The following is a 24,973-nucleotide window of genomic DNA, read 5'->3' as shown; positions in this document are numbered from 1 at the left end:
CACGCTGTGACCTGGTGGCATCTGGTGCACAGCTAATGAGCATCTCTGAATTGCTGCAGCAGAGTCCAGTCACTGCATTTCCAGGGCTAATTTGATTACCGTAAGTGATTAGTGTCTTATCTTGCTGAAATTAGTGCATCATTATCAAATGATGACTTTTTGCACATAGTGTGACTTAATTGTCCTTTCATTACAAAGGGTTTTATTGCAATCCTTTCAGCAGGGGAATGCAGATTAAGTTGTAGTTACCAAGAAAAAAAGCAGATCACAGTTCCGCCCCTCCTGTTCAGTGACAAAGCCACGTTCTGTAGCTTCATCTGTACATTCTGACTCTCTAGAAAGCGTATGCATCTGCTGGAGCATTCCAGAGCTTTATAGTGTTTCTCAGAGGAGAACTGGCATAGGTTATTTGCTGTGAATCTTGCAGGCAGCACTCTGGAACCGAGATCAGCTTTGTCACATATGGAAATTTGATCTGTGGTAGGGGTCTGACCTCAAAGTCTCTTTCCCTCTGTTGTAGCTGCCATGAACTGTGCCACAAAACTCTGTTTTTGGGGGGATCATGTAAATCCATTCAAGTCACAAGCATTTGCGTGGAATTAGGGCTGAAAAAAATCTCCATTGCGTTGTCAGGTCTGGAAGTTTTCCCTGGAAGTGCTCAAGGCCAGGTTGGATGGGGCTTTCAGCATCCTGGCCTGGTGGGAGTTGTCACTGCCCATGGCAGAGGCGTTGGAACTCGATGGTCTTTGAGGTCCCTTCCAATCCAAGCCATGATCCTTCATAATGAAAGAAAAATAATTTTAATGGAGGAAAAAATATTTCTGAAGCAGCTACACTGTCCTTATAGCTATCATCTTTGGATTTCCAGTTTATATGGTAGTGTGAGCCAATTTACCAGGACCTGAAATACAACTAAATGGTGCCCTTGTGTGCAAAGTCCCTTCCCCGTGAATCTCAAGTGCTAATTTCACCTGGCTCTTTCAAGCCACATTCACGTTGTATTTTTGGCTGCAGGGGAGCCATTCTGACTGCAAAGTGTAGTTGTTTTGTGACGTGCTGTTCTGTATTGTTATTGAGGCTTATTAGATTTCTAGGCTTATTAGCAGTAATCATAATTTTGCCTAGAAGCAGTTAAACCAGCAGGAAGCAGAACAGTTTTTGTCAGTCACTTGTTAACAATTTAAGTTGTTGATAGTCCTTGAAATAGAAGCCAGGACTTATTTCTCATGTGTGGTGGTTGGTTTGTTTTTTCTTTCTTTCTGGTTCATATGTGCTTAATCCTCACAGTATTTGGAAAATGAATTGGATCATGGTGGCACAAATGCTGCTTACAGTGATCCCTGGTTGTAATGTGCCGTGAAAAGGGGTGAAAGGAAGAATAAATGGGTTCATTGAATTGAATGTTCTGTTTTTTGTGTTTTTGCTGCAAGAAGGTTTTTGGATCATTTTCTAGTCTCTGGTGGCCTCTGCCCATCAGAGTGTTGTTGGAGATCATTGTCTGACGCAGGCGCTGGAGTGGGCCCTCTTGCCTCAGGTGTTTGGCTGCCGTGGGCACAGGGGGGTCCCGGCTGTCCCAGGGGTGCTGCAGGCAGATGTTTTGGCTGCCCGGTGGCGGAGCAGAGGCAGCGGCCGGGCACAGTGTGGGTCACTGGGTGAGGGTCCCAGGGTGCTGCCCAGGGGATGCTGCAGGCTCAGGTGTGTTTGGCTGCCCAGGTGGGCAGGGGCAGAGGAGCAGCGAGGTGAGGCTGGGCTGTGCAGGGTGCTGCAGTAGGTTTGGCTGCAGTGGGCAGGAGCAGAGTGCAGCAGCCCGGGCACACTGAGGGTCCCCGGGCTGTGCCTAGGGGATGCTGCAGGCTCAGGTGTGTTTGGCTGCCAGGTGGGCAGGGAGCAGAGTGCAGCAGCCCGGACACACTGAAGGTCCCCGGGCTGCCGGGCTGTGCCCAGGGGATGCTGCACCAGGGGATGCTGCAGGCTCAGGTGTGTTTGGCTGCCCAGGTGGGCAGGGAGCAGAGTGCAGCAGCCCGGGCACAGGTGAGGGTCACCTGGGGCTGTGCCCAGGGGATGCTGCAGGCTCAGATGTGTTTGGCTGCCCAGGTGGGCAGGGAGCAGAGTGCAGCAGCCCGGGCACAGGTGAGGGTCCCCGGGCTGCTGGGCTGTGCCCAGGGGATGCTGCAGGCTCAGCGGTTTGGCTGGGCTGGCTCGTGGTGACAGGTCAAAGTGACTGAAATGAACTTATTTAAGGACGCTTTTGTTGGGCTTGCCCTTTGGATTTAAACCCACCTAACATGAGGGTTACTATGGGGCTGAATGTTTTGGGTGGAGACAAAGCCTGGCAGCCCCAGCTCAGGCAGCCTGACCTGCCTGTTCCATTCAGCCAAATTCACCTTTTGTGGGCCAGGAATGCTCCGTGTCTGTGACAAAAGGACGGTGCATTCCCAAACCATGTGAACAGGACACACAGCTTTGGGAAGGCATCCTCAGGCAGATGTCTCTTTTTACCTCACTCTCTTCCCTCCTCTTCTCTCTCCTGTTCCTGGGGCTTGGATGGAGCAAACCTCAACGTTTCCAGGGCACAGATCAGTGCAGTGCTGCTGCTTTTGGGCCAAGTGCTTGGAGAGCAAACCAAGCGGCATTAATAATTTTATCTGCAGAGGAAAACTAATAATAGCTGGTTCTCAGGTTTATTTATTTTTCCTATTCACCCTAGTGAAGGGCTGTAACAGTAGGAGCAGAGTCTTCTTTTTTTTTTTTCCTTGGTCTGTGATTTGAACTCTGTGTAACCAGACTAGAGGTTGGAAACCCATCTTGTTTTCAGAGCCTCCTTGCCTCTGAAAATAACATTGTGCTCACAACTGCCGCATTTTAGGACATTCAGAGCATAGTTTGACATTGTTTTAAAATCTCTAAATAGCTTAGAAGCAGTATTAGAACCTCTTCTTTGGGGCATGATCTGACACCAGTGAAAGAATGCTTAATAAAAATGAGAAATATTTAATTTCATGTAATCAGACAGGTTTGATTCTTTTATACCTTGCAGCTTATGTAATTGCTAGTTACATTATTTGAATATTATAGTGAAATGCTAAATTATGTGGTCAAACTAAAAGGCAAAGAAGAGTCAGATTCCATAAATCTTAATTGGATTTTTCTTTTTTTTTCCTTTAGTTATGATATTAAGGTACATTGAGAACAGGCCAGCAATAATTTTTAGTACTGAGATGTAAGCTAGACACACAAGTGATAGGAAATGGTGCAAGTAGGGGGAAAAATTGCCTGGTATTCTAATGTGCCTTTATAACTGAAAATCTATTAACCTATTAAGTGAATCCCAGTCAAAATACTGATGGTATGCTCTTAGACAGGCGTCTTAAATTGAGGCTGGTAACTGAGTTACTTTAGTAAATGCTGATTATTTAGTTCAAGCCAGACTGGGCCACAGGTCATAGTCTCAATTGGGCCAATCTGGGGAGCAGATTAAGTAACATGCACTTCTTTGCCCCATCATGAAACTGTAGTCCAATTCTTAGAGTGATTTGAATGGTACTAAAAATCTTTTTGACATTTATGGGGTGAGGATGTGCTCTGTTCAGTAATGCATTATAGGGTGAACTCAGCAAAATGCTTCTGGTTGTTTACAGTGGGGCATGCTGTAGCTTTTTTTTATTTATTCATATTTTCTATTTGCCTCATATTTTGAGACACAGAAGAATAACAGTGCCAGTAAAGCATGGGAGTAATCCTTGATAATATATGGGAAAATAATGTTAAAGTAAAAACCTGTATTCATAGCTCTGTGCTATTTTACTAATCCATTAAAAACACAAACCAAGTTTTGTTTGCAGAATTTTTATGTTTATTTTCAAGCAAGTGATAATGCCTTTAGAATACCAGAAGCATTAATTGGATATCAACTGCAGGGACTAGAAAAGGTTTTCTTAGATAAAACTTGTTTTCAGAACCCCTATCTGAGGCAGCTGATAATTTGTTTACCCTTTGGTGGAAGCTCTGTCTTTTAAAGTAGCTTGAATATGTTGAGATTTGGCTGTCTGCATCCAGCATTGTGAACAAGAATTTGCATTTATATTTGATCCAGCCTAGAGCAGTCTTTCATGATAAATATCAGCAACTTCATTTATTTTTTTGTTAATTACTATTTCTGTTTCTGTCCTCAATTTAAGAGTACAGGGAAAAATTAGATAAAAAGTAGCTAAGTAATATCTTTAGTTGACTTTTAGACTGCTGCAAACACTTTTGAGCTTGAATGGATCTCAGGTTTTTTTTTCCCCTAACTGACAAGGTTGATGGTGGTGGATGAAAACTGAAAGAAAAGTTGAAAGCAAGCAGAAAGGATAATATTTGAAATAATAACTAGAAAAAAAGGAGGGAAAAGAAGCAGCTCAGGTCCGTGTGCTGTGGTGAGAGCACTGGGCATGGAAGGAAGATGCCAGGATGGCAAATGACCTCCAGGCAGTGCCACAAGTGACAGGAAACACACGAGGTCTCAAATGTGTTTCCAGGGGAAGCCTGTGGCACAAGAGGACTCCTCTCTTCTTGATGAACTGAGAATTGATTATCTAAAGGGTGGTGATGGACTGAGAGCTGTTGAGTACCAGCAGACTGGGATTTGGGATAGAGCACAGGAATGTTTCCATCCTTGTATATTCCTGGAGTCCTTGACAGCTGCTGTATGTTACACTGGGTTTTTGGCAGGAGTCAGCCGGAACAGATCTGTGGCTGACTGACACACTTTAATCGGGAACTTAGAAATAACCTTTGATGATAAATAAGACAGCAATAAATGTGATAATTCCCTCTGACTTCCTCCATAAAACAGTCCACATGACTTCTGCTGACTTGCTTTCATTTTTTTTTAATTAGTTCATGTTATGATATAATGTTTGCCCTTTCTCTTCTCTGCCAAATGAGAAGGAGCTGTTTGGATCTTGTGATCTGCATTTTTCAGTCCTTAAGTCATTCTCACGGCTCCTCTCTGAAGCCTCTCCAAAGGTTCAACCTGTTGAACTGTTTTACACAACCAGCATTAAACCCAGCAGGTGATAAAGCCTGTTCTTGTCTGATAACCCCTGTTCCTATGTGCAAGCATTGCATCACCCCTGCAGCAGAGCACAAACCCGTCACCCTGGTGGCACATCATGGCTCTGATGCTCTCTCCAGGTGCACTGAACTCATGGAGAGGCATTGCTCCGTGACATTCTTGGGTTCTCCTCCTTACAAGATTGCATTTGCTGCGTTAACACCTTGTCATGGCTCTGGTCATTATAGATGAGCTTCTCTAGCTTTGATCTTCCTCTTTTTTTTACCATGTACTTCCCCCATTACTGATGTGCCAACAACAAATTTTGTAGCCCCTTCTAGGGCTTGCTCCGAAAAGTAGGGCTGAAAATTATTCCTGTGAAACACAGTCAAGCTGCTTATTTTAGTAAGAATAATCTCTCACATATCACATTATTAACCTGCTAACTCCTTTTCAGTCCACCAGATGTTTGCTGGGTTGATTTGTTATTATTCTGGTTTTCACCATGCCAGGTGAAAATGAGGCAAGAGCCTCCTCACAGAATCACATCTGTGATACCGCTTTTGTAAGCTCCTGTGAACTCAGCAGAAAATACCAGTTTAACAAGGCATGTTTTCCAGAGAAAGGATGCTCATTTGCCAGTAATAATACTGTCTGCTTCAGCTGTTGATTAATTGAGTTTCTGTCTGTTTTTGTACTTCTGCCTGGGACTGGTGGGAGGTTGTGACTATCAAGGCCATCTCATTCTCTTTGACCTGGTACCCAGCACCAGCTGTCTCTGTGTCCTCCAGAACCCCCAACAGCTGCTGAAAATCAGGAGTAACCATGTGGGCAGCTCCTTCATTGGGTCCTCTAATGGTGCTACTCAGTGCAAGGCGTCTCTTCTGCTGGTTTAGAAAATGCTGAATTCAGAGGTTCCTGCTCAACACCATTTTGAGGGCTTTTTTGGGGTGAAAATGGTTGAGCATCTGTTATGATTCCATGAGCTGAGCTCCTGTTCTCTCCCATGTCATGCTTAGCAAAATACTGTTATTGACAGCTTCAAGATTTCTAGGATGCTTTCAAGATTATAATTTGTAGGTATTTCCATTCTGTAATGCATGAAAGGAAGACATATGTTATATAGTAAAAAACAGAGAAAACCCCAGCTTTCAGTGAACAGAAGATTGTAGTCTTTTTGACCAAAATGTATTGAAATCCAGTAATAAAACTCTCTAATATGCTTTCTTTTCCAGATTAAAAACAAACAAACAAAACCCAACAAAACAAACAAACAAAAAATCAAACAAAACCCAGCAAAATGTTGATGTGTTTAAAAAGCAAAAGTAATGGGTAAGTGCAGGAGTGTGGCTTTGTTTAATGACAGCAGAGCAAGTTGTTAGCACACATATTTTTCATAGGCAAACAATGAATTATTACTGAACGGATTTCCCCAAGCTTTCTTTATAGTAAACGTTGCACGGACAAGGACTGTGTGCACTGAGTTCATTCATAATGCCTCCAACACCTGTTTCCTCTGTTTTTCCAGCAGTTTTATTTGGAAAGCATTGGAATCTGGAGTCATGTCTCATTAGAGCACGGGGTTTGCTGGGGACACGTGTTTCTGTGTCATTGAAGGCTTGCTGGTGAATAACAAGTGTATTGTTCAGCACTTTAATAGGGAAGTTTAGATGCCCATTAGGGCTGTAAATAATGTCCTTTCCTGAAGGTTCAACTTAATATTGACCCCATGTCATCATGTATGTGTTGCTGAAGATCATAGTAAAGGCTTAGAAAGCTTGAATGTTCTATGGTTTTAAAGGATTCAAATACAGGCAAATAGCTGGTGCTTGTTCTCTTTTGAAATTGGGCATTGTATGGGAAAGGCATCTCCTGAATCCATCAGCAAAGCCGGCACTGCAGCTGGGGAGGAGCTCCTGCCGTGACTCTGCCAGGGGGCAAGAGGTCATGCATGGTTTCACCAGCTCCAGTCCTGACCTTATCTCTTTCACTGTGCTCTGGGAGCCTGAAAGGGAGATAGGAAGATGAAAGGCAGCTCCAAAGTCTTGCTTTTTAATGGAAGAAATAAATTCTGGTTACACCTGGCAACGCTATCAGCAAGGGATCTTCATCCCAAATCAAGGCTGGCTTGGGAAAATCCATTAAATAAAAGTATCTAAAAGCAACACAGATTTTAGCTAAGGATATGAATTAGCTTAAAAAGTGATTGGGAGGCACAGAGCTTATGCTTTAACCTCAGGAGCTTTGCTTTATTAGTATTTCAGGCTGATTACATGTGTCTCTGTCCACATTCAGTGTGCTCAGCTGGCTCAAACAGGGATAAAATGAGAAAATACTCAAGCATGGGCCACACTTCAGTTAATGTAAAAGCAGACAGCAAACTGTGTTCAAAGAAACAAGACTGGCTGGCTGGAGAGTCCTTCCATCCGTATCTGGTCTTTTAATCTGCTTTTTGTAGCTGGGGCGGTTTGGCTCTACCCTGTTCCCTGGGTCCCAGAAATGGAATTTTTCCCGGTGATGGTAGACAAAAATCTGCCATTTTCTGAGGCCTCTCCTTTGTTTCTTACAGTTCCTGATTTTGGCACCAGGGTGAGTGTTGAATGAAAGTATTTGGCCATTCAAACTGGCAGAGCAGATCATCAACAGCCTTTTAAGAGGCTTGGGAGTGTCTGAGCAAGGCTGCCTTGTGCTGTGGGCTGTCTTGGCCCTCTGTGCAGGCCGTAATCCTGCACGTGTAAAGCTCCACTTGTCTCGGTTCCCGTGGTTTTTGCCTGAAGCTGGTGCGTGTGTTTTGGAAGCAGAACGCCATGGTGTCACGGTGCTCAGGCAGATGCCAGCAGGTGGATGGGAAGCCGTGGATGCTCCCCCTGGGCAGCAGCAGGGAGGGCACGCAGTGCACCCGCAGCTCCTCCGAGGTGCTCTTGGAAAATCCTTCTGGCATCGCACCCAGTGCACGCATTCATCCCCTCACTCACGAGTCTGGCAGCAGGTTTTTGTCTCAGCCTGTGACCCTCCTGGAGAGCACACATCTTGTGTTCGAGCCCTGCAATGGGCTGTGACCTTCCCCTCTTGTGAGTGACCTTTCAGCAGGGAACTTGCTTGCGTGAGGGCTGGCTGGCAACATTCGGCTGTGCTAGGGCTTTGGTCCTCGCTGGCCTGAAGGAAAAGAACAAGAGTTCTTTATTCTCAGAAGAGGATTCGGATTTTACTTCTGTGGTTCAAAGGTAACCTGCATGCAAAAAGTCTTTGAGTGCTTCCAACATGCAGCTCTTTCTCTGTACATAGCTATTCAAGCCACCAGACTTGGTAGGGCAATTATTTTTACAGTGCGGGAATATATGATTGTTTGTTTCAATAATTATTCCTTCTCTGTTATCACTTAAAATAATAAACTAGAACAAGAGAACAATTAGAGACTTAAAATATTAAATCTTTAAGTTGTGGAAGCATAACTGTTAGGGAAACCACTTCAGTAAGAAGGCATGTGGGTTTTTTTTCTTATGGAAAAGGGTATTTACAGAGTTTCAAATGCTAATTTACTGATTTATTGTATTTCTTCAGCAACATACTGAGTGGATACATGAAGCAGCCTTGCCAGTAAAATCATACAAAAGGGGAATTTTCAGATAGGAAAGTGATCACTTTGACTACATCTTGGTCCACCTATTTTTTTTTAATGTTTTAATATATTTTTACAGGATTATGAAATGATTTAACAATTAGAAAATGATATTGAAATACTCGTGGGCTGTAGGTTATGTCTGTGGTAATTTCTTGCCTCCACTCCTGCAGCCAGCAAAGTTCTCTTTGAAGAACTTTGTATTTGGAGAGAGGGTGTGAAAAGGGTGCCCCGGGGAACTCCTGTTTTAATTCCCCGTATTTCCCTGGCCTTTATCGGGCGCAGCACTTTCTGCAGAGCAGAAGGGTGAGGAGCATGGTTCCCATCGATTTCATGGTGATTTCCCAGACCTTGGGCAAGAGCCGGCACGAACCCTCCCACAGGTGCGTGTCCTTGTCCCTGGGCACGGAGCTCCGGGAGAGCAGGGCAGCCCCTGTGGAACAGCCTGGCAGTTACAAACGTCTGTGAGAGCTGTATCTCAAACACGATGTGGCCTACTCTGATACACTAATTATTCTAAACGCTCTCCCTATTTTCTTGTTTAGGCTCCTGAAGCCGATCTGCGATGCTCCACTCCACCTGTTGAATCATTTTTAAGGCGGAATATTCTTCCCTTTCACTCACGGCAAGCGTGGTCCTTTCCCACCCTAGCAGGCTTAAGTACAGGCCCAGTTTGGAGTGGAAGCAGGGCCAGACGCAGAACGTGTGCCTCTAGCAGAGCCAGCCCGTCCGAACGGGCAGACACCCTGTAATCGGCAGCTGTGCTTTAAACGCGCCCGGTGCCCTCAAGGCTCTCGCACAAACGGGCCGGGCGCTCGGTGAATCTCGGTTTCCCGGCGTTTCTGGGCTGTTTCCCCGCCCCTGTGGCAAACCCCTCCCCGGGCCGGGTGCGGGGATCCTCCCCCGGGGCAGGGCCCGCCCGAGAGTGCCGAGCGTGGCCCCGGCATGGCCGGGCCCGGCCCGGGCCACTGGCGGCAGGTGCGGCCCCGCCATGAGCGGGGTGCTGTGGCGCTGCGAGCACAGCAACGGCGCCATGAAGCTGGTAAGGACCGGGAACACCTCGGGAACACCCTGGGAACACCTCGGGGACACCCCGGGGCTGCCGCTGACCGAGGGACAATCCCCGGCACGGCGCTCATTGCGAGCAGGGGTGCTGAGGGTGGCAGGGCTGCTGCTGGACCGGGGCGCTCTCCCAGCGGATGGATGCGCTTTTGCTATGCAAAACTCGGGTTTGTTGCTTATTCAATCATCTTTTGGGCTTGTTTAGGTCTGCTTGATGTTTCATCTCTGTAGTGATGCTCAGTTCAGTTATGTGTGTAGCCCTCTCCCCGCATCTTCATTAATTTACTGTCTTCTCGTTTTCTTCTTTCTGGAATCAGTTTTCTCTCTTTCAGTTTTGCTGGAATAATTTTGTCGCCTGGGAGCATTTGGAGTCTTGTTTGCTCAATAAGTTTTTGTTTTTAAATTCCCCCTCCCCTTTTCCCCCATCTCCTTTTCTTTCTTCTCCTTTCATGAAAAGTAAAAATCCTCACTGCACATTGTAAGTATGAAGTGTGTGGCTGCTCCATTCCTGCAGCATAAGTCAGCTCAGAAAACCCTGAAAACATAGATGCCTGTCTGCTTGAATTACTGTCCGTACAAGATACAAACTCTGATCAAAACTTGGAGAGACGTCTCATCAGCAGCTTTTTTTTTTAAGCTATTTGATGTAAAGAATCTCAAGACAGTGGCTGTCCAAGATAGCTTTAAATGTGTTTTCTCTGCCTCTCTAGCAGATTATTTAAACAAAGAACATTACATTTCTAGGCAGTTTTTAGAGGAAAGATTTATTTTCTTGAGAAGTTTATAATAAAACCGCAGGATTTGCTGCAGGTCTAATCCTTTAGCCTTTATGTGTGAAAACTGTTGAAGTCCACGTGGGAGTTAAAGGTTCCCAGCACCTCTTCCTATCAGGCTCTGCAATCAGAGAAATTTACAGCGCGGCTGGTAATGTACCAACCTCTGTTTTTACATACATTTCTCGCTAGGAATGAGGTGATAAACACGTGTTAGTGAAGGAGCATTCAGCCCTGCATACAGCAGCAGCCCTCAGTGGGGGGATCGGATCGTTTGGGATATCTCACGCATGAGTAGCCCCTGCAATAATGAATTTGCGAGCTGGCAGTGGAAGTTGGCGGCTTTGTGAGGGGGTTGCCCAAGCCCGGCTCCAGCCGAAGCCAAGTATTTGGGCGGGAGGTTAAAGTGAGTCCTTTCTCTCGCTTTTCATATGCAAAGAGCCCTTTAGGAAGCAGAAAGAGCTTATGTACACAGGTGTATTGCAGGGTCTTTGCATTTACATTGGCCTTTAAACCCGCCCCCGAGGGCTGCGCCGGCACCTGCGAGGGCTGAGCTGGGAAGTCAAGCAGAGAAAAGGAGATGCGAGAAATGAAACAATTGGTGGTGTCCAGCAAAATCCAAGTGATGCTCAGAGTGGAAGAAAAGTGCTGGATTTACCCAGTCCGTGGGCAGGAGGAAAAAAGATAAAATCCTTCACCCCTTGCCCCTGCCGGACCCACATTCCCTGTCCAGCAGCAGACATTTATTGCCCCTGGAATTGGGCAATTACAGAGGTTTGCCCTGTGGGAGCGCCTCCTGCCTTTGCTGGATGCTGGCTCGGGGGCCTGGCAGGGGTCTGGCTCAGCTTGGTGCAGAACTCTTCCTTGCTTGGTCTGTCTTGAGAAAGTGGGTCAAGGAAAGACAGCTTTAATATATATATGTGTGTGTGTATGCAGTTTATTTATATATTACTTATTCATTAGTATTTATTATAGATATTATTATACTTTGACACTCAGGTGAGGATTAATTTTATATATAAAAATTATATATATTATAATTTTATATATAAAAATTATATATTTTATGAAACATTCTGTGTCTGACATGGTGTAATAAATGTAATAAATATATTATATATAATTATGTTATATATAATATATTATTATAATTATAAAATTATATATAGAAATTATATATTATATATTTAAAGATTATGTATATATTATTTATTTAATAATATATATGTATATATGCATATTTATTATTATATATGTATATATAATATAGGATATTATATATTATGTATATATAAAATTTATTATACATATACGTATAGAGTGTACACTATATATTATATAATAATTACAATTAATATACACAATATATTAATTATATACACATTATATATTATATATTAAAAAATATATAATGTGTGTGTCTGTCATATATATATATATATATATATATATATATATATATATAAAAAATCCTCAGCTAAGTGAGTGTCAAAGTAAGTACCTCAGACCTTGCCTTTCTGCCTTCTCTCCTCCTCCTTCTTTTGGTCCACCGAGGTTTCTGTGGAAAAAAGAATGAGGAAATGCTTGCCATCATTGCTTATGGTGAGCTGATTATGGCTACTGTGCCGACAGAAGTCAGGTACATTCTGCTGAGAGTTTTGGCTGGTGATGGCAGAAATCACTTGGTGGTTGAAATCGTAAGATTCAGTGTGTGGAAACTTAGGGTTTTTTTCAGATTTGTAATAAAGGGCTTTTCAGGCAGCCAGGGATAAATCTATCTGCCTGCTGTTATCACAGAATCTCCAAATATCAGATCCTGCAAGACTTACTCAGATAAATTCATAAAAATTGTGATGTTGCCATAAGGGTGCAATGTGGAATGACTCTGCTGAAACTTTGTGTTGGTGGCTCCTTTTCCATAATATTGTCCTTGAATAATTTTGGGGGAGGGTGGCCTAGTTTTTGTCACACTCTATAGAAGCCATTCAGCTGCCATGCTGTCATCTGGAATTAGCTGCAGACCACAAGGCTGCTTTCATCGTTGGTGTGTTTCCTGGGCAGTCATGTCAGGTTTCTTGCCACTCTCTCTGGAGCATTTTGATGTTATTACTAGATATCCAGAGGAGTGGCCAGACAGTAACCAAGAGAATTTTCTTGCTGAATAGTCTATGTCCATTTGCTAAGGTACTGCCAACTCATGGGAGAAAAAGAATGAATTGTGTAGCTCGCTCCTGTTTGTGCTGAGTGACTTGTGCACAGCTGATCAACAAAATTGTTTTGACCTCAGAGTTCCTCATTCCTGGGTTTCTAAAAGGAATGTTTAATTTTGATTTTATTTCCACTTTGCATTTGAGACTAACAGTATTTCAGGGTAGACTCACTCCTTTTTGTTTAACTGTTCTGAGTCAGTTTCACACCTTAATGCAAACACCTTTTTCTGATGTAATCAATACAAGGATCGTTCCCACTCACTGTTTTATGGCTTTGAGAACTCACAAGGGGTTGTAAAAAGCATGTGATCCTGTTACTTTCTGCCAAGTTCAAATTGTCCCGTCCATATCCTACGAGCCCCCAGCCTTGTAGCGTGTGTATACAACAAATATGAGAATGTTGCAGCCTTTTATGAGGTTTTTCCCGCTATTGTATCAGTAAAAGCTTGTTAACTAACCTGTCAGTGTGTTACTGGCAGTGGATAGCCTTTCCAGGCTGGGTTTTCTTTTGTGGTTTGCTTGGTTTGTGTTAGATTGGGTTTTTTTGGTGTTTGGGTTTGTTTCATTTTGTTGTTTTTTTTTTTTTTTTTCTTTTTTGTTTGCTCATTTGATTTTTTGAGCTCATAGGAAACTAATGAATGAAAACCCTATGTATGTGTTCTCAAGATGAAACATTCTGTGTCTGACATGGTGTAATAAATGACCCCAGGATAAGCCTGTATTGAAAGATTTGTTTCTTTGAATGGAGTAAAAGAAACTTGACTGAAGAGCCACAGTAATGTCAGCAGAGGCTGTAGCATTTTATTGTGAAATGTACCATAATAGTGTTTCAAAACCAGGTTTTAGATGCACAAAAATATGAGCATTTTAGGTTTTTATTGAATGTAGTTTATTTGGAACTTTTGTGGCTTTTGTCTTTTCTCATTTGAGATCAGACTGATGGATTGTACAGAAGCTGGAGAAAACTGAAGGCTGCTCAGCTTTCCCTGTCACCTTTATTGTTTCTGGTTTCAGTTTAAGAAATTTGAATGGTACTCACTATGAAGCAGATATAATTCTTTCGTGACTTTTCTCTCCCCATAATTATTTTCAGCTTTGATTGAATGACATGAGAGAAAAGAAAGGTCCATGTGTTTGCACGAGCACTTTATATTTGTGCTGTAACCTTTGAGCAGGACCAAATTCTCATTTCCACAGCAGCAGACAGGCTCTGGGTGTGGATGCCCCTTAGTGTTCCTATCCTTGCCCTTGCTCCATAGGAGACCCTGAGATCCAAAATTGCTGGAAAATTGCTCATGCAAAAAAAAAAAATGTGGGAAAAAAGTTATTCTTGTAAAATAGTGAGCTAATTCAAAATTTTATCCGTGAAGAGAGTGTTAAAAAGTTTATCTCTATGTGTAAAATTTCAGTCCTGGTTTGCATATGACTTCTCCTTCTATTAAACATTTCCCTTTAATTCTCTTATCTCTGTGTGCCTTCTGGGCTGGTGTGGAGCATACAGCAAAGGGGACATACTTATTTGGAAGAAACACTTCATTCTGGAAGAGATTTTCAAGGGCTTAACTTAAAAACTGAGAGAGAAGAATTGACTGGGCTGATAAGAGATTTGCAAAGTTATGATTTGATAGGCCTATTTTTGCTAGCTGACTTAGCAATACTTTTCATTAAGTAAGGGAAGAAATTCCTGCAGTTCCCTAAGCTTTTGCCATCTCTGTTAGTGCTTATAAGCAGTTTATTGGAATGATCACAGCATTATCTTGCAGCTGACTATTGACTTGGTGTTGGAATCGGATCATACTCTGTTACCCAGCTTTTCCAAGCCAGAGTGTGGAACTTCTGCCAGTTGTTGGATGTCCAGATCGAAGGCTTAGTTGCTGGCACTGTACAGAGATTAAAATAAATAGTAAAGTATAATTCAGTGTTTCATAGGTGAGGATATGTCTGGAAAAGGCTGTTGCATGTAATCATGCATTGCCCACACTTCTGTTAATCGCAGAGCTGAGGAAATGTTCCTTTGCCACAGCACTGTGAGCAGACAGTGTGCTGGTGCGAGAGCACGCTCCTCTTTTCCCGGGGATGAGGCAGGAGAAGCCAGGAGAGGAGAGCAGAGCTGTGGCCTGCAGCCTCATGGGGCTGAGCAAGGGCAGCCCTGTTGCTGCCAGGTGGCAGGAGAGATAAGCACTGAAACTGCCAGGAGGCAGGTGAAACCTCACCCAGATCTTATACACACTTGTGGTGTCGTTTACAAAAGATCAGTGCCAAGGAAAAAAGGGCTGCTGGGGTGACCATGATAGAGAAAAATCTGTTTTCTTGGCAGAAAAAAAAAAAATAATACGATGTGGGCATATGAGTATTCTCTGTAAAGATATCAAAATCCAGCAGGGTGCTCCTGATCGCCACAGCAGGAGCTGAAACAGGATCTCTTTCTAAGAGGGAAGCCTCCACACACCTTGTAGGAGTGACTTGGATCATTTATGGCAGCACTTGTTTCACACAAATAAATTCCCAGATACAAGTACTGTGCATGTGCATACATGTGCCAGGGACAAGCCAGCACAGTGTGTATTTGTTCTGCACAATACATAGATATTTAAATACTACAAAAATCTAAATATCTTAAATTGTATTATGTCCCTGTCATATTTTCTGGAGAAATCCCTTTGCCCAGGATTCTTCTCCTGGGAAGCTGAGAAGCCTCAAAATGAAAGAAAAATGAAAATAATAGTTATCTGATTGCTGCTCCTGCGTTTTGCTGCTTTGGAGTGTGGTTGGAGATTGTTTATCCAACAGGTGATTGTTTGATTGGTTTCATGTGAATTGTTCTGACTTAATGACCAATCACAGTCAGGCTGTGTTGGGACTCTGGAAGCAGTCAGGAGTTTTCATTATCATTCATTGTAACCTTCTGTCTGTATCCTTCCTCTATACTTTAGTATAGTTTAGTATAGCATTCTATAATATAATAATAAATTAGCCTTCTAAGAACATGGAGTCATTCATCATTCCTCCTTCGTCCTGGGGACCCAGCAAATGCCACAGTATTGGATATGTAAGGAGTTGATGTCATTACAGAAATCAAAGTAAGCTGAAAGCAAACACATGGAAATGACTTAATGTGCATATTCAGATGTTTATATCTCAAGATAAATAAATGCCATATTATAACTGCTTTGTTACAAACTATGGATGTCACATTTCATTGCAGATACCATTTAAAAATCCTTATGTAAGGAGTTTCAGAAATGCAAATCTAAAAATATATGTAGATGCTGTATGCTGCTTGGTTTAGGCTTTCTGAAATATTCCAGATTAATACGTGTGTCTGTCTCAATTTAGAATTCAGGTGTAGAGGTTTGAGCCTCGTTTAATTCTGTTCTGGGATTATGGCAGTAAACAGACTGGAAAGGGATTTGAGGTAGGTGATCCTTCAAAAAGCATTCCTGTTATGGTACAGGATGCATTTTGGGATTGCAGCTTGATTTTGGTTTATTTACTTCTTTCCCTCACAGGACACTGTGGAATGATTAAAAATTTCATACACTTTTCTAAAAGCCTTGCTATTTCTTTTACTCCCTGTTGTGTGTGGTTTTGTGCAAAGTCTTGCTCTGCAGTCATCTTATCCCACATAGGGGTAGATGCAGATGGTATTTAACAGCAGAATGAGGGTTTCTTGTGTTAATCAGTGTCAGACTTCGCTGTTAGGGTGTTCTGATGAGTGTAACAATGTCATCGTTTCCAGGGCTATAAAATCCGGAACCCGCTTGGCTCGCAGTGGTGCTCGGTGCAAAGATGGCCCTGGTTCTCCTCCAGCCTCGCCTGCTCTGGCTCTCTCAGCCGTCTGTGTGCTTTGGGGGGATGCTGCCAGCGCGGCTGCTGGCTCCCCCTCGGTGTTCTGGGCAAAGAACCCCTTGCTATGGAGTTCAGATAAACATACTTCTAAGAGTTTTCTTTCACAAGATTTTCTCCTGATTCCCAAGGTCGTTTTCTGTACCATTTCTGCTCTGAATTCTTCCTTCTTGAATACAGGTGGCAAGAATGAGATGAGATGTTCCAGGTGAAGTCTTCCCAGGGCATTACACATTGCACAAGGGTTTTAATATGTCCTTAATTTAAAAATTTTGCATGTGAGTAGGGATTAAGTCTCTCATGTGACCAGTATTTGCCTTCTTTTATTAGCAGATAGTTCCTGATTAGTGCCATCATGGTGAGGCTGTGACTGCTCAGATGACTTTTCTGTCTGAAAGTCTTGCTTCAAATACCCTTGTTTATTGTTGTAGTGGGTTTGCTTTTTTATTTTGAAATGACAAACATAAATTCCTTATGGATTATCTGTGCAGCTGCTAATTTTATTATAACCATCCTAATCTTGTTGGCTAAGAATCACTACAGACCTTTGATCAGGGTGAGTACTGTTAAAGTGAAGGAGAGAGGATGGTTTTGGTGGAGAAGGGTTTAACGAGGCTTCTGAACTAAGCAATAATTGTATGTCTCTTGTTTTTCATCAGTATCTTTTACAATGAGGCACCGGAGAGCTTCTGGAGCACTCCTGAGTATCCGGTTTCGAATGGTGTCAGTGTTCTGGCATCTCACCCCTGTGCCCGCACGGGAGTGTGATAATGATCACCTGTGAAACAGTTGGCCATTGTGAGGCAGTGGAGTTTCTCCTCTCTGCTCCGCATTCAGACATTTGCCATACGGGCTGGTTCCTTTTTTAAAGCAATCTTTGGAGGTTTTTTGTGGTTTTTTTTCCCCTGTTGTTGTTGTTTTGTTTGGTTTTTTGTTTGTTTTTTTTTTTAATGACCAAAATGCAGGTAAATAATTTGGGATCAGAATTCTGCACCAGTGGATTCAGTACAGGGCATGTGAAAGCAGCAGCACTTCCGAAGGCTTACCTGAGTGTGGCTTGGTTTGGGCAGAGACTTCCAAACCCACGCAGGTGCTGCTTTGTTCTCCTGTGATACATGCCTTAGTGTTCAGAAGGTAGAAATACTATTTGTTGTTTGATTTTGGTGTAGACATTGCAGTGGAACGTTTCCATTAGGAGAGGGTCCCCAGTCCAGGATACTGGGATTGATGAGGATGAGATGTCTCTGGGGAACAAGTAATCTGTTCTGGCCTTCTGTGGAAACGTTTTCATGACTAAATACGGATTCAGGAGGCAAATTTGTGCCCTTTTGAAAAACTTTATTGAAATTTTGAGTAGATTGCCTAGATTGATGTACTGAGATCACAACCAAGTTGCGTGAGGTGTTGCTGAAACTTAAAGTGGCAGCTCTTGTTCTGGAGGTGTGCAGTATAAACATGCCTAGGAATTATTACCTAAATAAGACAAGGAGTGGGAGGGGTGACAGGCACAGAGAGATTTACTCAGTGCTGAAGAAATAAAAGGAATAAAAGGAAACACACCTGCCAGTCTGGGTACCTTAGTCTCTTGCAAATATGATTTTTTTCATGTGTCATTTCAACACTCTGTGTTTAAAATATTGCAAATATTGCCTGGTTGGCTGTTTCTTATGCTGAGAGAGCATGGATGTATTTAATTACGTTCCTTGCCCTCACATCCACATCCAGTTCTATATCTGTCCCCATACAACCTGTCCGTAAGTGATTACCAGCTCCAGCACAGAATGGCTGCCAGGGGAGAGAGCCATCAGGTTTCTCTCTTCCTTTAATGCATTTCTGTTGTGTGGTGTTTGATTTTCCGTTCTGAGCCATTTGTGCTCAGCAGGGCTGTGGAAGGTGTGGGTGCTGCTGGGAGAAGCTGGAATCGCTGTTTTGGGAGCAGCAAGCTCAGAGGTGCTGCTGGTGTTGGCTCATTTGGGGCTGGGGAGGCTCTGCTGCCTGAGCTGGGCATCTCATCCTGCCTTGATGTCCTGGGGGGTAAGGCGGCTCCACCAAGCAGGCAAGAAATTCATGCACTCTTGAGTGGGTGCTCGGGAGGCCTTGCTGTAAGATTATACACTTTGTACACAAATAGGAGCACACAGAACAGAAATATACTTCGAACAGAAACAGATAGGAGCACAAATAGGAGCAACAGAACAGAAATATACTTCGGGTACCTTTGAGCTAAAGAGAAAATGCTTAATAATAATGTTTAATGATTTAGTTTGTACTCAGAGGTAAAACAGTACCCTTAATTCAAACTGCATGAAAGCAATAGTTTACTTTTTATGATGTGCTTAGTGTTAGGCTGACTATTCATCCACGAGAAAATATTTTTATTTGATAAAATAAAGATCCTTTAATGTAATTTTGAAGGCAGGGCGATTGGCTATGTGTGTTTAACAATAATGTGAATGGGGCCATGTGTTGGGTTCAATTTGGTGTCAGCTGTTCATTGCTGATCTTTGACTGGTTAATTTAATGTTCTCTGGCATTTGCTCAACAAGCTTTTTTGTTGTTTTGCTTTTTTTTCCTTTTCACTGACAAGCGATTGCCAATGAATTGACTGATGAGAGAATAAGGGAGTCTCGAGGTGCTGTAAAGCAGCAAAGATACATTTGGGAGCCATGGATCATTTGCTGAGCAGAGCAAAGGAGAGGGAAATTTTTAACCTTGTGTAAAAATTATGGTTTATTACTTTGTTAGACATCTGCTTTCCTGATGCTAATTGTGTTTAATCCTTCTTGGGGGTGGAGGCTGGTCAGTACTTTCACAGCTCTGCCAGTCTTAGCTGCCCTCATGGAAATCTCAGGCTGCTAATCTGATCTTTGGGTTATTTGCTTTTTGATACAAGCACCTGCAGAGAGCTGGGAGAACAAAATGTTGTCAGTGCAAAGCAGGTGTCATTAAAATGTGCAGAGCCCTCCCCCAAGCCTTATCCCTTATCCAAGCTTTGTCACGTCCCAGTTTGCACAAAGAGCAAATATAAAGGGTCACGCTAAATAGACACAAGTGTTTAAAACACTACAACAACTCATTTAGACCTTCAGAATACTTTCATGTGCTATTTACTACTAGTTATACTAAAAAAAGGAAAAATGGATAGTGTAGAAATACAGGAACAGATGCACTAAATGCACTTATATTGTCTGCAAATGCTTAGTTCAGAATGTGTTGCTGAGAACTTACTTTCTGCGTTATTGATTTGCAAAACACTGGACAAATGTCAGCATACAGAACTGCACAGACTTGGTCCCTCAGTCCATGGAGAAGCCTGATTTAATGCACCAAAATTTAGTATTCCATGCTGTGTTTTATACCACATGGACTCTTGGGGCTTTTTTCACTTGATTTTGTGCAACTCAATATCTCCGTATGTAAGACTGCTCATTTTTCAAGTAATCCTGATTTTTACCAGTTATTGCTTAAGCTAGTTCATGCTCAACAATTATTTCTTTGGCCAACTGTGTACTAGTAGTAGTAGTAGTAGTGGTAGTAGTAGTAGTAGATTTTCCCCTTATGCACTAATAAAATGAGGTTTGGGGACCTCATGCCAAAACATGCATCCTTCAAATCCTCTAGGAGCTTCTGAATCATAATAAAGAGATCTGTATCTTTTGAAGGCGCTGCTGTTCCAACTCACTGATATTCTTTCCAGTGTGTGCTGGGAAATGTTAGTTGCTGGTGCTTCTGTGTGCTCTTCAGCAGCGCCTCTGTGTGTTTGGTTCCTCATGCAGCCACGGGTGCAAGGCTGATGCCCGGCAGGCTTGTCCTGCAGAGCCCTGCAGTGATGGCTCAGGAGAGAACCTTCCCAGGTGCCTCCTGCAGGTTGTTGGTGGAGATAAAAATGAGCTTGTAACCTCATAATCGTTGCGGGATTGCATAAACAAAATTTTCAACAAAAGGGTTGCAACTGTATAAAAGAAACACTGCAAAAATGACAGCTCTAGGAAATTCAGCAATAATGTTGTTTTGTTCAAAAAACATCAACAAAATCAGACAAAAAAACCCACTCACAAAACCAGACAAACCTCAAACAAACAGCCGACCCCAAATCCAAGCAGTGAGCTGCTTTTTCTTTCAGGTTGTTTTAATAGTAGTTATAATTTTCATTCACAACTCAACCATTTGCCCACAGCTTAATCAGTTTGTTGCAATTTAGCTTTTAGATTATGCTGTTAGCCTGCCTTTTGCAAAAAATGATATATAACCTAAAATCTCAATGTAGTGCTACAACAGCTGCTGCAGCTTTCTTTTTTCCTTTTTAAATTTTCTTTTTGGGCGTATTTCCGAAGTTTTAAGATTACAGAGCTTGAACTGTAGTTAACAAAGAACCGGGTCAGTAACTAGTCCTATAAATAATAGTTATTCAATCAGGATAACAGGCAGCCAGTCCTGATAGTTCTTTTTTCCTTTTCCCCCCCTCCTAGTATTAGTATCTCTGAATCAACATTTTATATGAGTGCCTAATTCACTTCTTTTCCTCCTCCTTTTCCAAACTGGCAGCATGCCCTTTGTTCTGCATTCCCCCAACCCTTGCTCCAGGCAGAACAGAATAGCTGATGTTGCTGATGTCCCCAAGCCTTGTGTGCAGGATCTGTCCTTCCAATGATTGCCAGTAAATTGCTCTGATTTTATCTGCGGCTAAGCCACTGCTCTTATCTGATGTCACTTTAAACCATGCTTGCTTTCATACAAGGTGGGCTTTCATCTGCATCCTGTGGAACGTTTGACCAGTCTGAGCATGGATCAAAATGAATGTTCTCATCCAAAGGAAAACTGAGCATTTACCAAGTTGTTGTGGGTTATTTTTTTTTTTTAATAAAGGTCAAATGTTTGATTTCTATGGATCCCAGTAAAATGACCACAAGGATTAGTTGCAGGATTTTATAACCTGTAAATTCCATATAGTTTTTCTTCTCGCTAAACCTTTTACTCAAGCTAATTTTAGCAACCTAGGTTTGCTGGAGTGACACTTTCCTAGGTGTGGGTGCTCAGGCAAAAGCAGGGCTGAATGCAGGATATCAAACAGAGAAATGTAAAATTACATTTGAATTTGGGTGATGGAGGCCCCAGTGAGGACAGGCTGCTGTCACTGCCTTGTGCTTTCTGAATTGTCCAGAGCTTGCAGGTCTTTTGATCAGCCTCCTTGCTGCCTTATAATGCTTGAAGGACTATTAATAATAAGAGAAGTATTTCAACCATCTGCATTTTAAAAGGGGATGTGTGAAGAAAAATCATAAGGAACTGATAATAGTCTTAGCCTGGTGTAGGTCATGCTGTTTAATGGAAACTCCCATTAAATACCTTTGTGTTAAAACTCTTTCTGCTGGAAATAGATGAAGCCTGCAGTTGATCTGCCTCATGACAGTTCTATTAAAGGACTGTGCTATATACATATATATATATATATATATATATATATATATATATTTCTGTAGAAAGCTTCAGGAGCAGTGCAAGAATTATTCCTTTTGGTTGAATGATATTTTCAGGAAGGGACAGGAGGCCTTGAAGTGGGTGATGGCTGTGTGAGGAGGCTCCCAGACAGAGATGCCCAAATCTCCTGTACCTGTGGGAATTGTGCCTGTACTGTCACTTCCTGATCAGCCATAAAATATATTTTTAAATTATTAATTCTGGCCTGCTGTAAGTTTTACTTTACCGGATTTTTTTTAAATGTAAAATGAGGTGATAAAAGTTCAGTATCAGAATTTTTAACAATATCCTACAGCATTGATTTTCGTTGCCAGATCAATGAAAGCACAGACTGGTGTCACGTTGGTGATCCTCTGTAATTAGGAGCAGAGGGTTTGCCACCATCAGGCCAGTGGTTTTGTGAGCCTGTGAGCATCCTGCCTGCAGCAGTGCCCACAGCTGGCTCTGTGGACGTGGCATCCCCCTCCCTCCTTCCCCAGCAAGGCAGCAGGTCAGTGGGAAATGGAAAAGCAGGATTTTCCTGTCCTGCAGGGAATCACTCTCCATCCCAAAGGCAGTGGATTGGTAACTGGGGTTGTGGCCAGACTGCCTGTAACGGGCCTTCAGGGATAAAATTGATAATTGTTTATACAGTGCTAAGCTAAACTTAGGTACAGAGGTTTGCTCCTTCCCATTAGGAGGGGTATTCCTTAATTATTTATAAATAAAGAAGCACATTTGATTGAAAAGGTCTTGGTGATGCAGACTGTAGCAGAGAAGGGGGAACTAAAATTTTTTCTATAACATCTGCACTCTGTAGCTTTTTTCCTATATTCCCTTAGTCTGCATCATAGCTGGGGACATTCCCTTTCTCTGCCCCTTTAAATCTGATCTAGTGCCAAATGTGGAGCTTTGTCTATTGCCAATTTTCTTCTGTCTAATTGGCATATAGATCATGGTACAGAAATCACTCCCAGCCCCTAAATGGAGGCAGGAGGAACTAAGCTGGAAGCAGGGTCAGCATTGACAATTTAATGTAATTTAGAAAGTTATCAGCCAGTGGGAGATTCAGTTAGATTTGTATCTGAGAAACAGATGGCCAACTGCAAGACCATTAGATTAGGTTTGCTATGTTTGTGGAAATTAATTCAGCACTTTATTTTTTTTTGTTTGGAGAAGGAAAAAAGCAACAACTTGTAAGTGCTTAGCAGGAACAATTTATAAAGATGACCTCATTTCCTGTAAAATATGGTGAACCCCTCGTGATCCCAGGTATGCAGGAAGCTTTTTTCTGTAGCCTGAATTTTGGGCAGTATGGCAATATAGTGAATGACATAACACAACCGAAAATGCTTCCACCTATGTATAGATGGTTGTTAGTATATTCAAATGCAAGAATTTTACCTCAAGATCTCATTAACAAGAGCCAGACACCTGTGTGGGCTGCATCGTCTCATCTGTATGTTGATACAAATATTTATGAATATTTCCTTTTTCTCTACTGAAAAGTGAGGACCAGATTTTAAAAAATGCTGGAGATCTGGCACTTGTTTAGTTTTGCTTAAACGATCTGAAGTTTTCTGAAAGATTGGTTGTTTATTTTGATGGCTAGGAGGAAGATGAGCTCTAATGGGAAAAGCTGGGTCCTTCTGAGATTTTTGGTCTTTTTGTGTTTCTTTGGGATGGAGGCTCTGCCACGCAAATTAATGCTCAGCTGTCGCAAAATATTTTTCGCTATCTTAAAAATGCAGCCCAAAGCAGGTCAAAAGTAGGTCACACCTAGGGTTTGTCTAGCCAACTGTCCCATTTCTGACAGTGCCCAGAAGCTGGAGGTGTGTTGGAAATATGGGCAGAATATAAAACAAGTGAAAAAGTCTTTAAAAAGGTAATTGGCTCCTTCTCATTCTTACTCTTACCATCAATAAGCTTTCGAAAGAATGGAATTAATATGGAATTCTTTAACTGCCCCCTTCAGTACTGTCCAGCTGTTCAGCGCTGCTGTTCAGAAGGGTTAAATGCGCACTCAGCAGCTGAGACCTGATGCGTGCTTGGAGCAATCATGCGGTCAGGTCCTTGCTCAGGTTTGGGTCTTGTTTCCTCCTTTTCCATCTCCAGACGTTGCATTGGTCCAGCCTGGCAGATGAGGTGATGAGTGGTTTGTTGCCTTGCTGGCTGAGCTGCGGTGATTTTTCACCGTGTGCTGGTTGCCTGTTGCTTCATGTCGTTCCAGGTGTCGGAGCTCTGCCCTCGCCTGCTGCTGGCAGCCCCAGAGGCACTGCCTCTCCTCCAGAGCCTTGGACACTGAGTAAATTACATTTCACAGAGGGAGGGAGGAAGTGCAGCTGACTTTTACTCGTTTTTGACTGGCGTTAGACGCTCTGCTTGTGGGAGAGGAGGATATTTGGCTGGTGACTGCAGTGTTGATATGGACTGAGCCTGCCCAGGCCCTGGTTTTGAAGTCTCTTTTTTGTCCATCAAGCACTAAGCAGACCCAAAAGGGAATGTTGGCTGGTCCTTCTTGGCTAAAAGAGGGCTAGGATTTGCTGCGAGACCAAGGCCAATTTCTGTAATTCCCTAATTCCCACAGCAAACTGATTTTGTTAAAAATTAAGAAAAGCTTTTGCAATGTTTCCTGGCCTCAGTGTTTGGATCAGATAACTTTCATCTTCATACACTGCTAGGAGTTGAAAGGGTTTAGTATGACGTGCCTTAGAAACCAATTTTATTTTTACTTGGAGTAGCTTCACATCTGTGAAAGTTGTTTTGACGAATTAATCCTCTAAGCAATCAAGAGAAAATGGAATAGAGGAGTGACTTTGTTCTTAAAACGCTACATGGCAAATCAGGTTCCATTTCCAGCCCTCTTCAGATTATTATCTCCTGGAATCTTTTCCTTGCCCTTTGTTTCTCAGAGTCCAATCCAGCAGTGATGGTTCATCTGTTCTGATCCCTCCTGAGGCCGTGGCGTTCT

The 24,973-nt window shown here is 42.6% G+C and overlaps 1 protein-coding gene across 5 annotated transcripts in view; it reads left to right on the top strand.

Annotated features, from left to right (window-relative positions):
• Positions 1–24,973, top strand: part of NAV2 (neuron navigator 2) — a 369,925-nt gene that overhangs the window by 186,707 nt on the left and 158,245 nt on the right. The window contains exon 1 of one of the 5 annotated variants that reach the window (XM_064715819.1): positions 9,606–9,696. The exons of the other annotated variants lie outside the window; for them this stretch is intronic. Coding sequence (XP_064571889.1) covers positions 9,646–9,696 — 51 coding nt within the window. The 5' untranslated portion in view covers positions 9,606–9,645. Of the gene's footprint in view, positions 1–9,605; positions 9,697–24,973 lie in introns of those variants that run through there. 5 annotated transcript variants of the gene reach the window in all.

The sequence above is a fragment of the Zonotrichia leucophrys genome, chromosome 5 (genome assembly GCF_028769735.1).
Source record: "Zonotrichia leucophrys gambelii isolate GWCS_2022_RI chromosome 5, RI_Zleu_2.0, whole genome shotgun sequence".
Classification (NCBI taxonomy): Eukaryota; Metazoa; Chordata; class Aves; order Passeriformes; family Passerellidae; genus Zonotrichia; species Zonotrichia leucophrys.
The sequence above is the reverse complement of the archived record's forward strand: the minus strand, read 5'-3'. Positions and strand labels throughout refer to the sequence as shown.